The sequence below is a fragment of the Sclerotinia sclerotiorum genome, genomic scaffold, assembly GCF_000146945.2.
Source record: "Sclerotinia sclerotiorum 1980 UF-70 scaffold_3 genomic scaffold, whole genome shotgun sequence".
In the NCBI taxonomy this organism is placed as follows: domain Eukaryota; kingdom Fungi; phylum Ascomycota; class Leotiomycetes; order Helotiales; family Sclerotiniaceae; genus Sclerotinia; species Sclerotinia sclerotiorum.
The window spans coordinates 1,128,414-1,146,256 of record NW_001820833.1 but is presented as its reverse complement, the minus strand read 5'-3'; the positions used below and the strand labels follow the sequence as shown (position 1 = coordinate 1,146,256).

Sequence of the window (17,843 nt, the reverse complement as noted above, 5' to 3'; positions counted from 1 at the left end):
TACTATTAGTTACGAATTGCATTTCATTATTGTCATTACTTAAGTCCCTGCTTGACGCCTAGTTATAAACCACCTCGAGAGCCTAGAGCACTTCCACGTGATCTAGACGGCAAACCTCGTAACAGAAAACTCGCTACTCTTGTTTTCCTTCTTCTTTTCTCCTTAGCTTAGTATTTTCTAATACAAGATACTTTACCCAGTATTCTTGAGTGTGACACTAAAAGTAATCAAAAAAAATTTAAAAAAATGATTCGATAATCTATATAAGATACTTTCAGAGAAGAGAAGCCGAAGACTATAAAGATTTAATATTCAAAGGAATCAGATTCTTTAGATTAGAACTTATTGATAGGGATATAGATTATAACTTATATCTAGATACCTAACTAATAGTAATAGTAATCCTAAGATCTTACAAGTCCAAGCAAGAAGCACAATCTCGAAAACACTTGGAAGGTTTGTAAGATACTTATTTATTTATTTCATCTTTATCTCCTTCTTAAGTCTCAAAAATTATACTAATTATACTAATTATACTCTGATAATTTTTATGAAAGAGATAGATAGATAGGTAAGACATCCATCTACCTATCTACCTAGGTAGAAAGAAAGAAAGAATCCATACAAAATATAACATGACCATAATATTAACACTTCACTGAACTACCTAACTAACAATACCTAACAATCAAACAAATAAGCGACTCGACAAGGTGAATACCCGAGTATAAAAGAATTCCACCAGTACTTAGTCTGTAATAAGAAGCAAACTCATTCATCTCTCCTACCATCCATCCATCCATCCATCCATCCATACATATCCATCCATACATATCCATCCTATCCAACCCAATGCAATCCAATCTCCGAAAGACTCCAATCCAAACTTAAACTCCTCCACTCCAAATGAAACTACTCCGCCCATTTCATCCGACATCCGATTCGCTTGTTATTTGCTTGTTTTATATACAATAGGTAGGTAGGTTGGTATGTTTTGCATTAAATCGCGTTCAACACCTATCCAAACAATGACTTAAGCTGAAAGTAAACTCTCTCTCTCTCATAAAAAAACAGGCAATCGGCTCCAAAAGCCCTTCAAAAGCGCCATGCTCAAACTCAAAAATATATGTGTAATAATTTATTACGAAAGAAAGTGGGTATAGAAAGTAGGGATTGCTTGCATGCGAAAAGGTATAAATAGTATGCATCAAAGAAGATTTGTATGTGTGCGGAAAAATTCCAAGGTTCAACCTAATATTTGTAGGTATGTGATTATTCAAGATTCATTACTCGTATCAAAAAATTCGTCTCCCCTCTTATATATAAAGCCTAACCAGTGTGGTTTTGGCTGTGCGGGCTGTGAACTTCCTCCTCTGTACTTTCCATTGCCATCGGACTTCCCGGATCGACATGTATGGAAGGCAAAGTTCCTAATCGTAGACTGGGTAATTGCGGGATGCCACCAACTCCTCGAGTTGATCGTGTAGATGACCGTCTCTCATCTCGAGGGAAAAGACCCGAATTTATACTGCGGGTGCTTGTCCTTCTTTCCGTCATCAGCTCATCCATGTTTTGTGATCTTCTGGACCCTGCGCTCTCCAAACTTGGTCCTTCCCCTCTACCATATATCGGACTAGTATAATCAGGAGGGGGTTCCGTCATGTGATATGGTAGGGCTGATGCTTCTGCTTGTGGTGAATCTAACGATACATTTTCATATCCTGGCGGACTACTCAAAGGAATATCGTCATGACCTATCATCTCCGGACTACTACCAGCTCTATCCTCATGGTTGTCATTCAGGTCCTCAGGGCCACTAGAACGGCGAAGTGGACTTTCTCCTCGGGAATCTGTTCGAGATCTTACAAATTGAGGAGGAGAAGGTAGATCCGAGTTTACCGTATCAATACTTACTACTGAGCTTGCGCTTCGATCTCTTCGATGATATCTGCTGCTCGCGGCCATGCTTGCTGCATCGTGAAGTAATCCTTGTCGTTCACTCTCCTCACTATTCGCGCGTAACCTCTCATCACTATTCGCACGTAATCGTGTACCATCATGTCTCGCAACTCCCAAATCGCCATACGCAACCGATGAAACTGCTCGTTGTCGTTCTCGCTTGATCCTATCATGTTCTGCTCTCAGCTCATCGACAGTTGGCCCGGTGGCAGTATTCGCAGGTCGAGATTGAAGTTCTCTTAGCGCAACATGATCACCTCGTTCCCTAGCCTCCCTTCTTAATCTCCTCCTCTCTTCCCGTTCTTCGTTTTCGCGTCGTCTCGCAAGTCGGACCTGGTACAATGCCTCCATCTCTGCCTCTCGCTGTGATTCTTCTTCATCAATAGTTTCCGGAAATGCTACAACGACATCGATGCCCCCTCGATCCCCTTCCCTCCCTAACACCTGCTCATTTTGTCCCGGTGTCATATTATAAGCTGGCAAAGTCATTACCGAGCGAATCGAAGCATTTCTATCAACTCCTCCAGCGCTAATGTCGGCGGCACTTCCGTCAGCATTTCGGGCTGCATTATTAAACGATGAAGACGGGCGATTGGATAAACTTCTCCCTACACCGGCTGCTCCTGTATATTCATGAGGATCGTTCTGGTCTGGCAATTGATATTGATGAGCTTGTGGATCCCAATTCTCCCATTTCTTTTTCAAAAATACTGTTGGTATATATTTGGGGTTTTTGTGCTTAATTCTAGTTCGACGAATCATATAAATTGCAAATAGCAATACTAAAAGTCCGACTATTGTGCTTATGATTGCCTACATAGATGACTGTTAGAAGTAACCTTTGAAATCGCACATTATTACAAGTAACAGATGCCAGGACACATACAATAAGATATGCTGGTTTGGTATCAGAGTCAGATGGAGGTTGTTGCGATGACGGATCCGTAGAAGAATTGGCAGTGGAAGTGGCAGAATGATCTAAAGACGATGTTGTGGACGAAGTTCCATTAGTAGACAGGCCATCCTGCCGCCTTGACAGCCCACGGACAAGGTGCATCGTAGAACAATGCTGACTATCACTCGAAAGATATTCTCCAGGCGCGATACCAAAGCTCTTCGTGGAAGATTGGTCACCTCATTGAATTTTAGATTGACATCTGATGGATTATTTTTTCCTTTGTAGAGATCGGTAGGCTGGGGTCGTGGGCGGCAATTGCGTGTTTTTTAATCGCGCTGATAAGGTTGATTTGAAAGAGGCCTCGATCCTCGGGTTCTCGATATGATATTCAATATCAGATTGTTGAGTGGTATAATGGGATAATATAAGGCCGGACTGTGATACTGAATACTGAATCAGGAGAAGATATTCTCACGAACATCACTTGAATTGAATGAGATTGTATATACAAACTGCACAGGATTAAGTTGGTGAATGGGTTAGAGAGAGTGAGAGCGTCTCGTCTCTTCTTTCATCCGAAATTCCCATCATATTTTGATTTCATTGGATGAACTATTTCTTCTGCTGTTCACGGTAATCCTTGTCGAGCACCACCTGTGTATATTTATGGGTGAGATTGGCAGATTTAGCTGCAAGCAACAGTGGAACCTTACCTACCTACCTCAATCCCTTTTTGTAGGGAGTATTGCTTACGATATCTCATGAATGGCCATTGGAAATATTTCCGATGGTAATGTATGTCATATTCATCAACAAGATTCTTGTATAAAGGTTTCATTGACTCAATATCAATCTAATTGTTTTAACATGAGGTAATGTTGCCCCAAGACAAATAGTTTTGGAGCTTGGAGAGTTTGGAGATTTCATCTAATCAATCCATCCAGGGGAAATAGATCCAGTCAGTTCTCCACCATAGTTCGTATCAATCACACGCAAACTTTTGTTCGGTAAACCAATTGCACTGGAGCTTTTCGAGGTCGAGATCCTTTCAAATCTTGCAAGCATAGGTTACAAGCATACAAGCATGCATACTTATAGTGGGGGTCAACTGGCAAGTGAGCCCCTCAAAGACAACCAATTCCCAACTCTTTATTTACCGAGTCTCATAAATATTGATTGATTTACCACTATGTAAATTGTAACTCGGTGATATATATCTATTCTAGGTATCCTGATTCCTGAATTAATATCTCTTTCCTCACGAAATTACCATTTTACTTGACTGAATCTAATGACATACTCAAAGAATATGAAATGGCTCTAGTCTCCGTTCTACCAGTTTGATTTCTATAATTACAGCTAAAATTAGACAATCCGTTGACCACCTGAGTTTAGGGGGGGTTCATGTTGAGCTAAATGCCACCCGCCGCATTCAATCTCAGTGAAACTCAAAATCTCTCTCTCCTTTCTCGAATATTACTGTCTCTGGCTTATCGCCAGACACTCTCAATCCCATATCAATTCCACTTTGGCATATACAATTGACCTCTTCAAACAAACCGAATCCAACCTCTCATTCTTTACTTTCGCTACTTCTCCCGCAAATGAAAATCCTTAACAATATTATTATTGGAAGCTAAACCTCTTCTACAGTTACTGTGTTCTTGCTAGTCTTAGCAAAACATCCATGTGATTTGCTATAATCATGACAGGATATTTACATCTGGCTAACTCGGATCTACTGAACGGGTAATAATGATACCATTTTGAAGCAGAGTCTAGGTGAATAGTCGAAACCGTAAAGCAACTCTGAAGTTGTGAGTCAGAGAATGTTATTAAGGTATTTAGGAGGCTGCAGCCGTCGTCTATAGCGCAATTAAGGATTTCCGAGAGCTGCATGTGGTGTTCGTCGTTGTATTGTATGCCTGTTTTAGGTAGGCACATGAAGAGGGGGGTTGAAAATTTAGATTAAGCGAGTGGGAGCATGTTTCTGCATCAAATTACAAAGTGACAGATGTCGACTTGTTTGAGTCAATCCTTCCTTACTAGATTTGAGATTCTACTTTTTTTAAATTCTATAATTACCAATGTACTGCTAGTGCACACTTGATTGAATGGCTATGTTTTAACTTTCAAGGGCTGTCTCTCACAGAAAAAAACAATTGCTCTTCAATGGAGCTATGATTTTCGTGGAAGATCTAACACTCTTTGCATTGTTACGGTTGCATCTAGATAACATCTGCTGTGAGGGGCCTATTCCAAGTATTCTGAAGTATGCAGCAGAGCTCTTTTCATTAGCGAACGATATTGATTGACATTGAGATCACAAAATGTCGCTAACAATTAATAGACTCTGATCGTGAGGTGCTGACATGCAATTGACGTGACGGACATGATTTATGGCAAAATGCTGTGTAAACGAGCGCCATGGATGCATCCCAAATATTTATTATGATACAAGATATGTACCTAAATAGAGGTCATCAAAAGTCCATCTTTCCACCTGTCAATTCCTCCGCTATAAGCTGCATTCTATCTCCAGTGATAACAGCAGGATGTTTCCATGTTTCCACGGTAGTCTTTTGCGCATTATTGACGCCTGCAAGCATATCCTGGACAGTAGGTGGTTTATTGGATACCTCCCAGATACTTCTCTTGTCCGGCGCGTTCCTGTCGAAAGGAAACGTGAATATCTCATCAATCTTGGCGTTTAACTGCTCCTCTGTTGTGATGAATGACCTAGCCTTCATATACAGTGTATGCAAAGCATTCTTCCTCTGTTCCTCCCTTTCGGCTTCCTTCATCTGCACCCTCAATGCCTTCTGTGCTAGCTCACTCTCTCTCTCTGGATCTGGAACAAAGCCTACTTGCAATTTCGACATAGCTTCCGTGATTGTGGGGTTCATCAGCCTTTCATCCTCCCGCTGGGGCGCCTTTAACCTTTTTTCGTTCTCCATTCGTTTCTTGTAACTCTTGTGTGCGACTATGCGCTCCTGGGTCAATTTTCTCTTGTGAAGATTCACCAAAGCTTCCTTCAAGTTTTCACGTCGCTGGCTTGCTAGTCTATGCTTCCATGCAACCCAATCATTCGGGTTATTGGGAGGGCTCACCGGCTGGCGAGTCACGGAATCCAGGTACTTTTTGGAAATCTTGTTGGGCCCTCGATTGGGGAAAAGGTTTCGTGGAGGTGGTAAAGTTCCCTTAATATCCCGGCGCCCTCGCGCGTCTGGCTGCTGAGTGGTAGGAATTTCGATGAATCTAGGGTTTTCAGGACCGATGGCGCTGCATGATGCGGTAGTGGAGAAATTTCGAGATGAGATCGCAGTTGATTGAGTTTGCCTGCATCTTCCAATGAAGCCCAAAGAACTTTTCGACACGTTTGATGACATTGTGTTTGGCCAATACTGTATTGAACGATAACGATGAATATTGAATTTTCGGAGAAGAGGAGATTGCGGAGATATTGGGTTTGCTATCCCGTGGTCATGCTAGCAAATGAACTTGCCGTCCTCACCTCATAATTGAAGTTGATAAAATATCTTTGGTTAGCGGAAATATGCTTGGAGCTAGTGCACAAGCCACACTTTAGCGCGACGCACATTAGCCACAGACCCCAAAAATCTCTAAAACTTTTTTTTGAGCTTCGACAATTCTCCTCTCCTCTTCATATATTTTTTTTTATCAACCCAAGAATTTCACAGCGCTCTGCGCAACAATCATCAAAATGGGTACCGGTAAGAAAGAAGCGACCAGAAAGGTCAAGCAAGGGAAAGTAGGAGATGGCATGGCCAATGTTAAGACCAAGGGCGAGAACTTCTATCGGTATGTCCCTGCTGTTATCACTCCATTGAGGCCATAAAACTGACTAATTCGCAGCACTGCGAAGCAAGCCAAGACCTTAAATATGTTCAATGAAGGCAAAGCTCGACACAATGCCGCAGGAAAGGTTATTCAAGCTGCAACCTTTCAGAGTAGAGAAACAAAGCCCGCACGAATTGAGCCCAACAGGAAATGGTTTACAAACTCAAGAGTCATTGGTCAAGATGCCTTGAATTCTTTCCGAGAAGCCATGGCTGAGCGAGCGAGTGATCCTTACTCGGTTTTGCTAAAGACTAACAAATTGCCAATGTCACTGATTCGCGATGGCCAAGGAAAAAATGGATTGAAGCAACATCAAGCCAAGATGGCGGTCGAGGCGGCTCCATTCAGTGATACTTTTGGTCCAAAAGCACAACGAAAGAGGGTGAAGCTTGGTGTCAGTTCTTTAGAAGATCTTGCCGACGACAGCGTGAAAAGCCATGATACATATTTGGATCGCCTCGAACAAGCAAAGCTTCTGAGTGGAACTTCAAACGACCCTGAAGCCGTTGGAGAAGCTGCTGCAATCGACGATGGCCATATTACCAGTGCCCGTGAAGCAATTTTCAGCAAAGGTCAAAGCAAACGTATATGGAATGAGCTTTATAAGGTTATTGATTCTTCAGATGTGGTCATACATGTTTTGGACGCCAGGGATCCTCTGGGTACCCGTTGTCGGACTGTCGAAAAGTACATCAAGGATGAAGCACCACATAAACATCTGATATTCGTACTCAATAAGTGCGATCTTGTTCCTACCGGGGTTGCCGTAAGTTTAAACGACTTTCATTTTTCTATTCCCTTTCACCCATTTCCTGCTTCATCTCCGCTCCATCGTTAAGTCAAGGCACCTTCTGCATTATGTGCTCCTCACAATGGAAGGAAGTCTGTTACAACTTTGGTAGATTGAGTTCATTCTCGCCGCTCTTGGCCCTCGGGTCTTGAGTAGGCAGCTCACCGTCTTGGAGAGTCTGTCGCAAAGAGTTTGATAATGTTTCGTTTGAGTTGAAGTCCACTTCCTCTTTAGCTAGTGGCTTGTGGTGGTTTTCTTAGTAATGATTCATACATCTCACCAATTCACAAAATATCTTTTTTTCACAAGCAATATAGTTTAATGGCAAATGCTAATTATACTGCAGGCTGCCTGGGTGCGATCGCTTTCCAAAGATTATCCAACACTTGCCTTCCACGCGTCGATAACAAATTCCTTCGGAAAGGGATCCCTCATCCAACTCCTCCGCCAATTCTCCTCCCTCCATTCTGACCGCAAACAAATATCAGTTGGTTTCATTGGATATCCAAATACTGGCAAATCATCAATCATAAACACATTACGAAAGAAGAAAGTCTGCACAGTAGCTCCAATACCAGGAGAAACAAAAGTTTGGCAGTACATCACACTTATGAAACGTATTTACCTCATTGATTGTCCTGGAGTAGTTCCTCCAAGTACTACCGATACCCCACAAGATATTCTACTACGAGGTGTAGTCAGAGTAGAAAACGTTGAACACCCAGAACAATATATTCCTGCAGTTTTGAGTAAAACTAAACCCCAGCACATTGAAAGAACATATGCTCTTAAAGGATACAAAAACCACATTGAATTCTTAGAGCTGCTCGCAAGAAAGGGCGGAAGATTATTGCATGGGGGCGAACCTGATGTTGATGGTGTAGCCAAGATGGTCCTCAATGACTTTTTGAGAGGAAAAATTCCGTGGTTTACACCACCTCCCAAACTCGAAGGCCCAGAAGAAACCGGGGTTGAAGGTCGTGAGGGTAGACTGGGCGAAATGCCACGGAAGAGAAAGCGGGATGAAGCTGGTGAATCAGTAGCTGACACTTTTGTTGGAGATATTGCGTCAACGATCGCGGCTGATGAAGATGATTCGTAAGTTCCCAAAGAAAACCTTGACGTGCAGACTGAAACTAATATTCTTTGCAGATTCGAAGGCTTTGATAGCGATAACGAAGATGGTGGCGTTGAGTTAGACGATGTCGCTGATGCTGAAACCATTGATAAAGCTTTCGGCATAGAGTCCGACGAGGAAAGTGAGGCTGACGATGCTGATGAACCTGCAGAGGAAGACAATGCCGAAGCTGCCAACGAGCAACTTCAGAAACAACTTTCAAAAGACTCAAATACCTCGAGGCGGAAACAGCAATCAAAGAAGAGAGGTCAAAAGACGTAAGAACTTATGTAGATAGAATAAATTAATGTTAATGCCAATGATACCCCTTCACAACGCTTTCGATGTCCCACACCTGAATATGCCCGTCAACACCCTGCGAACTTCCTTTGCACAGCGATCGATAGAACTGCGTATTCGCTGCGGACCCTAAGTCTTTTACATGCTTCAAGCGAATAGCATGTGTATCCATCTACATGTGATAAGTACACGTCATGCATAGCATCTCCCTCGAAACTCTTCGCCTTCATGCAGCGAATTGTCTACGCATCTAGCAACATTTATGGACACCATTACACCTTGTCATAGTAAATTCCCGCTGCATATCATCCATCTATCATCATAGTGTTGGATCTATCATAAAACCGGTGTTCTCGCCTCCTGCACTATCTGTCTTGAATCCCCTCTCGGCCGTCCATCTAGAGGTTGGTGCCAACTATTGGGCGCTGTTTAGTAGTTTAATTAGTATAGGTACGTTTAGTATGGTGCAGAGATTATGGCTACCTTGAAGAATATATCTATTCATTGCTTCTCTGAAACGGCTTTTGTATTCCTGTTTACACGTCAGACTGAGGCGTTTGGTGGTGGAAAGGGAAAATGGAGCAAACCTTCGGTGAAGTGACGGTAGGACGATTGCGGCCACCACCAGCGAAGCCACGATCTAAAGATTTCGGTTAACATGAAATGACCAATTGCTACTTTTGGAGGGAATAGTACCTTTGATCCATGATTCTAATTTCTTGTCCCAGGTATAAGTACGGACCACATCGATGATTCCGACAACAAGTTCCTTTCGCGCCTTTGTCATGTTAATAATTGATAGCAAACAGCACATAATTTAGAAACACTCACCTCATCAACAGCTACCATTAGCGAATAGTCCATCACATCATTTCGTTGCAAGAAAAGCGTATCATTGAAAATAGCAGATCGAAGAAGTTTCTTAGAGTGCTGTATATAAATTAGTGATGTGAAATTTGCACTTCGTCTCGTTTCACTCACCTCACGTGCAAATAAAGGAGACTCATAGATGAATTCAACCATATTCTCATCTAAAAGCACCTCGTTTTGTTCTCCTGTAGACTGAATTTTTCGGTTTCGCATAGATCCCTTGAGGTCAAAAATGCGGGTAGGCGAACGATCGTAGAATAGATTCTCCATTACCAACACATCCCACTTAATCTCGGTCCCTGTAGCCGGATTTTTTATGACAATCTGAAAGAAGCCAAGCATTTTGGCAATGGCAGTAGGCAGCTCATGAAACAAGGCCTCGGAGATAATGTTGAAGTAGGCTGGTGCAAATTTGAGAAATGCCTGCGTTTCAATGGGTGAAAGTTGCTTGAGAACCAACCTGTCATCAAGTGTTTTTAAGAAGACGGATTTTGTTTTTCCACCTTTGGAATCCCATTTCAAGCATCGCGATAATGATTCTACGATTCGATCTGCCACCCCGCACTTCCTCCGCACAGCGTCAAACTGTTCTGCAAAGAAAATTTTGCACTGCATCCTTGCCGAGGAATCGACAAAAGAGTACGCGAGATGAGTACCAGTGGCACGCAGCAATGAGGTTTCGACTTCTGCTTGATTGATACCATCTTCACACAAATCTGGTGTATCACTTGTGGGCATAGAATCATGCTCTTCAGGTTTAGCACAGACTGGGCCTTGTTGTCGAAGATCATTCAACTTAGCTCGATAATGTTCCGATGATAGGGTGAAAGCTATCAGCGAACTTGGTTCATCCTCTCTAATGATGACATCGGAATCGACGAAAATATGTTCGCCGGCATTGATGGGATACTCAAGTTGAGTCCAGCCACTGGCAGATCTTTCAGCCCAGAAGTTAGTCAACATCTTCATAAGACTAGACTTTTCATGCTTGGGTATCTCCATCGGAAGGTCGGCATCTGGCTTGCCCACGCGAAGCGATTCAGCCAACTCCTCCGCACCAGGCAAAAGATCACCAAGCAAAGAATGTTCTGCATCGCTAGTAACCCCTTCATCATCAGAACCAGTTTGACTGAAGTTTTGATGAGTGTCATCAGCTTCGATGTCAGCAATAGCTCCTCCCATAGCGACAGTGTCATCCGGTGAGCTCGGCTGGGTCTCGATACTAGAGGGCTCCATGTTAAGCTTGGCAAGCCCTTCAGTCATGCTTGTAGATTCTGTATTGATATGCGTGGGTTCGGCATCCAGAGGAACTTCGTCAGGGGGTCCGCGCTCCTCGACAGCTTCATTAATATCCTTGTATATCTCGACAATGGGCTTGGAAGATGCTTTTGGGAATGCTCTCGATTGTGTGACTTTTGCTGCCATTCGTCTCCTGTCTCGTAGACGTTCTTTCTCAAATTCTCTACTCAGCTGTTCAAAATGTTTTGCTAATGTCGTAACTTTAGACTCCTTTCTTTTCGGTTGCACAGATCTTGGAATGAAGGAGTGTCCTGCCTTACGATTTTGTTTCAGGGAGCCCAGGCCCAACCTTTCCGAAAGTCTCTTATCAGTGGGCCTTACAGGTTCCGTTGTAGACGGCTTCAAAGGTTCAAGCAATGGAATTTGTGAGTCACTAGACTTACGTGTATCTCCCAGCCTATGGTATGCCTTGGTAGAAATCGGTTGCATGCGGCGTAATGTATTTGCAGGCTGTGACTGGGTACGATTGAGAGGAGGCGAAGCACCACTACGACGCGAACTTGTACGTTCAGTCGGCCTTGGAATACCAGAAGTTTCAGACTGCAACTGGCCATTTTCGGCTGAAAATGATTGGTTTGCTCTGCGTAGTCTCTCAATTTTCTCGGATAAGCTTGCTTCTAAAGGCGTTGTCGGGATATCAGCATCTGAAGGACTCTCTAGATCAGGCGGACTGGATGTAAGAAAGTCAGACGTTTCAGCCGGTGTTAATGTTTTTGAGGTAAGCTGCTGGTCTGCGGTCTCTGAAATAGCGAGATCAAGATGTTCAACTCCTTCATGTCGAGGCATCTGAACTTGGTCCTCGTTCATTGATGATTCGGTATTACTGGCGGACTGTGAATTTATCGTGGTCAGATCTGCGACTAAACTATCGTCGACGACTGCAGGATGACCTTCTGGTGATTCTTCTGTATCCGGACTTGGTTCAAATGTCGCCTCTGGTGACGTTGGGATAAACGATTTCTATTCGGCATCAGACAATGGTTCATTTGTCTCTACAGACACCAAAGAAGTTTGTGATTCATCGCGATCCATAAACATCTTCCTGAGTTGGAGTGCAGCAAGGCGGCGGATATCCTTTTCTGACGGAAAAAAATTTCCATCGAAATCTTGGAAGGCATCGTCCCATTCTGCAACCCTCTCTTGCATCGCTCTTACGGCCCTATTAAGCGGGATAATCTCATAGTATTTCGATTCCATATATTTGTCTTGCAACTTGCGTAGGAGGGCAGTATGCTCCTCTTGCGCACGTTTTGTCAGGCGATCTATTTCTGCCTTACATGCTTCTGCCTTTTCAGGTGCAACGCTGTCGATGTTAATTCCTTTAATTCTAGACATTACCGACGCCATGAACCGATTCCACCGTTCTTCTATCTTTGTGAAAAGTTCATTCTTCAATCTAAGATCATTATCTACTTTCCATGTGATTCTTGTTCGAGGCACAACAATTTCCAAGAGGTCGATCGGATCATAGTGTATTCTAATGGCGACATTGCGAAAGCCAAAATATCGCAAATGATCACGGTGCAAATCATGAGGGCAAAATCCTGCTCTGAGATGTAAATCACTGCTCCAGAAAGATAATTCTAAATACTTCCCAAAAGAGTATTTCCAAGTACTTTCAGACATGGGCATAACTTGAGTTTCCTTCTGACATTTTTTGCAATAGCTCCACATTAAAATAGAATCCTGAAGCCCTTTGATCTTGCAAGGTGATCTTTCAACAAACACAGTTATTCGGGCTTCACCATGGACGTAAGTTCGGTGATGCTCGGACATCTTTCGATCGCAGCCATTAAACGTACACGTTGTATTGATCGTCAAGCACAAATCTTCGACGTATTGACCCAGTGTACAATCAGGATCGATTTCTGCTGATATTTCGTGTTCAGTATAAAATGCGAGAGTGAGAAGGTCAGGTCCAGCGCAGGGAATTGAAGTTTCGGTGCAAACGACTGTGTATAGCACAGTAATATTTTGGTGACCATATGGATCAAAGAGGTTAAGATTTCCTTGGATATAATTCTCCCATTGACGTGTTTGTGTTTGGTAATTATGCAAAGCTTTATCGTATTCTGCATCATGCACAGCATGTAAAACCTCCATGATTTGCCTGGGTGCATTTTTGATACTTTCATGGACCATATCGGGCTTTATGAGCTGAAATTTCTGTGGTTTGGATTTTTCTGTATCGGTCTGCTCTTCGAACATATCTTGGTCCCGAAGCCTTTTCAGATAAACGAGTCTCCGTTCCTGCTCTCTCGCTTTAACCAATAGATATGGTTGCACGAACTTGACAAATGGGGAGGCAGATAGTATTTTCGTTTGGTGTTTAGCAACCATGTCGCTGTAAAATGTCGGCATTGGTACATCTTCCGGTAGATGATCGTCATGAGAGGAGTGGACATGTGACTCATGAGCGGAGATCATTCTAGAAACTTCAGGCTTTTGTTCAGTCGATATGGCTTTCTGAGCTTCCGTAACAGTCTCCGGGGTGACGAGAACTTGGTCAGCGGATATGCCTTCGCTACTGCCAATTCCATCCTGTGAGAAGCTTTTAACCTTCTCCGACGCAGCAGCAGCTTGTAGTACATTGCTTGCTGCCACCACAGTGTCTTGATGAGGGGGAGCATTCGATACTGTAGATTTTGAAGTCTGACTAGTTTGTCTTGCGGGAGAGAGGTTGCCGCTTTCTGCCACAGATGGGATCAGAACGAATTCGTCCCTCATTAAACATGTTTCAAGCTTTAGATTGTAAACCACGTATACCATGAATTCTGTAATTTGCTTCATTTTGGCTAGTATAGGCATGCTAGCGCCGCGCAGAGCGATGGTACATCCCAACTCTTTTGGACATCCAGATAGATAGATGTAAGTCTTTTTCTTTCCCGGAATATCGCCATGGACATATGTTTTCACGTCAAAGCCAGAGCATTTGCCTATGTGTACCGGCTTCAGGGCTACCATGTCGATAGACGAGATAACCTCCGTCTGAGCACACCTTGAAACTGCCTCAATTACTGAAGGCTTAACATTGTAGATTACAGCAATATTTGCCTCAGCGAGATATTGCAAAGCAAGCCCGGAAATATGCTTCTGGACCAATAGAAGTTGGGGACGCAGGGATGCGATTCGATTTACCATATTCCTTAAAAATTCCTTTTCCTGAGCTATGACAGGCTCCAGACTCATAAACGAAGATTGGTGGCGTTGATATTCAATGGGAAATGATACGATAACAATGCGGGGACTCGCAATACTCCTAGGCATACTTTTCAAGGCAAGGTTCTTGGTAAACACAACACCTGACACATACGAGGTGTCACCAGGTTTTCCTCCAGGTATTTTTTTCAGCTTGACATAGTGACGGATATCTATGTCATCGCCGCGCCGAACATCAGGGTTGACATCATCTGTGCACTGAAGCAGAATGGGTATCAAAGCCTTCTCCCAGGAAGCAACGTTTGGAATATCCGCATCTTCAAGTAGTTGATGCAGGAGCCGGCGAACATGATGCAAACTGGCGTTGTTAAGCTCCACTGCAGGAGCCTTAGCATCTCGCATCGATGCGCTTCGAGTCATTTTTGAAGACATGCCGGCTGGCGTGGTCGGGTCAGACGGATTTTCTGGTGCAGTAACATCTTCACTTACATTCCCAAAACCCTTTGCTAAGCTCGTCGGCTTTGTTTGCCTTGGGGAGGGTCGAGTATGGTGTAAAGTGTTGCTAGCAATGCTCAGATTACGTCGACGATTCGGTCTTGTGAATGCTCCCACAGTTGCGCTAGCATCTTCCAACCCCCGACTCGTAAAACTGATCCCACTGACACTTTTGTCGCCAGTCCTGGCCCTGTGCCTCTTGGTGGCGTTCAGCAAGGAGCCAAAACCTGCTCTGTCATTTTCAAAAGGTGGAGTTGCGGTATTACTGTTGTGTAAGGTAGCAAAAATACTCATTTGTTCATCGGCGCTTGATCCTTCATCCGACATGTATGGTGCCAGATCGGGATCGATGATATTGTCATCATGAAATGCGGGCAGACGCGTTGCTTTTGCGATGTCATCAGTCAATCCGCGATGGAAAGGTGCTCTATCTCCAACAGGGCTTTTGAAGCGGCCGAGAAAATTGTGCTTTGACTGATGTCGTCTGTGGCTAGAGGATGGAGGTCTCGTAGCAGCAGACAACGCCTTCAACGATCGAGATGAACTTGGGCGACTCAATTGTGGTGCATCTATCTCCAGAATTGCTGAACGCCGATTCGAAGAATCACCAATTCGTCGTGTAGCGGGTATCGCCATCATTGGAGTTGCCAGAGGCCTAGATTCATCTCCTATCTTCATTGGGTCAGCACCTGGGCCCTCTGGCAAATCTATTTTAGTTGATGTAGAGGAGTCAAACTTGGCCTGCTGCGAATGGAAAAAGGTTGGTAAGCCTGATTCATCATCTGAATCGTCAGACCCGCTACTGTCGTGACGCCTGTTTATAATGTCGAGGCAAGTTTTACACATACGAAGTGACCCCTGAACTCCAAACCTTTGGCCTGAAATAGTATGTGTGCATTTAGAGTCGAAGATGCAGCCACAAGTTCGGCAATGGTGTTTTCTACGAAAAGCAGTAAAGGGATCGCCGCACAAAAAACACTCCTTGCATATATCATCAGCCATCCAGAATTCTTTGCTTAGCACTTGCTTTCTCATTTGCTCCAAACGAGCGCTGACTACTTCGGCGCTACCACCATTTGTAGTGGTACCAGGTATGCGACTTCTACCAGAGTAGGTGCGGGAAGAACGCTCGTCTGTACCAAAAGAATCATGTCGCACATGATTGTGTGCGGAGGTATTAATAGGGCTAGCTTCCGCGGTACTGCGGTCCGTCGAAGAAGTACGTGATGCCTGATAGCCAGGAAGATGTGATTGTGTTATACGTTCAACAGCAGGAGTTCGCCTTGCAGTTTCTAGAATTGTAAGACGTGGTGGCGCATTTGGCCTCGAATCGGAAGTCTTTATGGAAGATAATGTAGCTGAAGCTGTTTTGGGGTTACTCATGGATTTGGCCCTTCCAGCATTGCTACTATCACTAATACGTAAAGGAAGATCTTGGGAATCCTTTTTGGAGTCTAAGTTGCTCAGCGACATTCGCCCAGCAGATTCGCTTTTCATGGAATCAAATTCAACAGACTCCGGATCGTCTAATACCGAAGGATGGCCGGTAAAGCGTCTGCTTTCGGAAGCGCTAGCTGACCCGAATGTGCCAGGATGGGTGTAATCTGATGCCGAAACCGGTTCAGATCTGTCTGAAACACTTTTTTTATTTGCCTTTTCCAGAATATTTCCATCAGAACTGCCCAGCCGAGTCTTTTCTCCCTCTTTGAATGCAACAGCATTGACAGGCGCAACGGTTGGGACAATGGCTGAGGACAAAGTGGTTTTCGCCATTGGATTGAGAGGAGGTCTAGACGCTGACCTTGCTGTTTTAGGTACTGACGAAAGCGAGGTTTTTGATGATTTCATAGCTTGTGACTGCATCTCAGACGAAGTTCCCATGAAGGAAGATACGGTTGGAGACTGCAGCTGTGAAGATGCAGTGGAAAGTTGAACGGGCGAAGCAGTAATACCCGAGTCTTCTCGTGCAGGACCGGAAGATCCTTTCGAGGACGGGGTGGCATTCGATGCATTCTGACTTTTGACTGAGGTCGCATCAAAGCTTTCGCTGTCGCCTTTTACCGAAGAGCTTCCTGCTTTATCTTTCCCTACTCCAACTGCGCCTTTGAATCGACTGTATAGACCACTCAGACCATTCTGCATGATATCCCCAGCTAAGCCTTTACTCTCTGTATTCGAGGAAGATGGTGGTGGAGGGGCGAATTCGTTGAACGTAGTAAGCGTTTCCGACTGACAGGCAGTACTATGTATTTTATCCAGAGCTTGTGCCAGTTGTTCCTTATCGACGGGCGTACCACTAGCCAGTGATCCCAATGATCCTCGACGAGATCGCGTTCTTAATGGTATCAATAATGGCACTCCCGCAGAAGGTCTTGGGGATCCATGGGAAGACATCTTCCCCTCTGCACACGCTGGTAATCTCCAAGTTTAGCCTATTGTGAATGCGATGGTGATCTCAGAACGCTTGGTTCTTACCGAACCGACGCTTTCGTGTCAAGAGCAAGTCATGTATCGTGTTCGATGAACAAAAGTTGTGCGACCGCTTCGACGGCTTCCGGTTTGCGTAATCATGTCATGAATTTGTGGAATCAAATAGGTTGCCTTGCGAGACGAAATTTACAGATTGCTCTTAGGCTCGCTGGATGGATGATCAGCTGAATGAGATGGACGCCCTTGATAGAATTACCAACTGAAAAGTGATGGCAACATTTCTTGCGACAATAACTATGGAATCATTATTATCATATCATTCACTGATAGAGCTAAAGCATGATGGGCTTTCCGCCTTATGAGTAGGAGGATAGGTTGTATTTGGGGAAGGATCAATAGAGGGGAAGCATTTTCTCAAATACCTGCAGGTAATACTGGAATGTCCCCTCAAATGATGAAGTTCGCAGATAGGTAACCCAAGATCTTACTTATCAATAATTCGATAAGGTTTGATTGAGGTTTATCAGCCAGAGCTATGTCAGGACTCGAGTATAAGAAATGATAGGCACACTTTGCTTCCGATTACCGATCGCTATCCCTGCATGCCTTTTTTCCACTCCGCTCTTTACTAGGTACACGCCCGACTATCTAAATTGACTTCGCGA

The 17,843-nt window shown here is 43.9% G+C and overlaps 4 protein-coding genes across 4 annotated transcripts; 1 reads left to right on the top strand and 3 right to left on the bottom strand.

Annotated features, from left to right (window-relative positions):
- Nucleotides 1-1,329: 1,329 nt before the first annotated feature.
- Nucleotides 1,330-3,016, bottom strand: SS1G_02535 (hypothetical protein; the record flags this gene model as incomplete). Its single annotated transcript, XM_001596265.1, has 2 exons — nucleotides 1,330-2,772; nucleotides 2,846-3,016. The coding sequence occupies 2 exons, from the start codon at nucleotides 3,014-3,016 to the stop codon at nucleotides 1,330-1,332; spliced, it is 1,614 nt and encodes a 537-aa protein (XP_001596315.1).
- Nucleotides 3,017-5,340: 2,324 nt separating this feature from the next.
- SS1G_02534 (hypothetical protein) lies at nucleotides 5,341-6,246 on the bottom strand (the record flags this gene model as incomplete). The annotated part of the gene is made up of 1 exon (XM_001596264.1): nucleotides 5,341-6,246. One exon carries the CDS (start codon nucleotides 6,244-6,246, stop codon nucleotides 5,341-5,343), a length of 906 nt encoding a protein of 301 aa, XP_001596314.1.
- Nucleotides 6,247-6,581: 335 nt separating this feature from the next.
- Nucleotides 6,582-8,907, top strand: SS1G_02533 (hypothetical protein; the record flags this gene model as incomplete). Its single annotated transcript, XM_001596263.1, has 4 exons — nucleotides 6,582-6,679; nucleotides 6,734-7,484; nucleotides 7,855-8,606; nucleotides 8,661-8,907. The coding sequence occupies 4 exons, from the start codon at nucleotides 6,582-6,584 to the stop codon at nucleotides 8,905-8,907; spliced, it is 1,848 nt and encodes a 615-aa protein (XP_001596313.1).
- Nucleotides 8,908-9,244: 337 nt separating this feature from the next.
- SS1G_02532 (hypothetical protein) lies at nucleotides 9,245-17,142 on the bottom strand (the record flags this gene model as incomplete). Its single annotated transcript, XM_001596262.1, has 7 exons — nucleotides 9,245-9,340; nucleotides 9,513-9,565; nucleotides 9,622-9,703; nucleotides 9,757-9,855; nucleotides 9,907-12,054; nucleotides 12,250-15,530; nucleotides 15,597-17,142. 7 exons carry the CDS (start codon nucleotides 17,140-17,142, stop codon nucleotides 9,245-9,247), a joined length of 7,305 nt encoding a protein of 2,434 aa, XP_001596312.1.
- Between the last annotated feature and the right edge of the window lie 701 nt (nucleotides 17,143-17,843).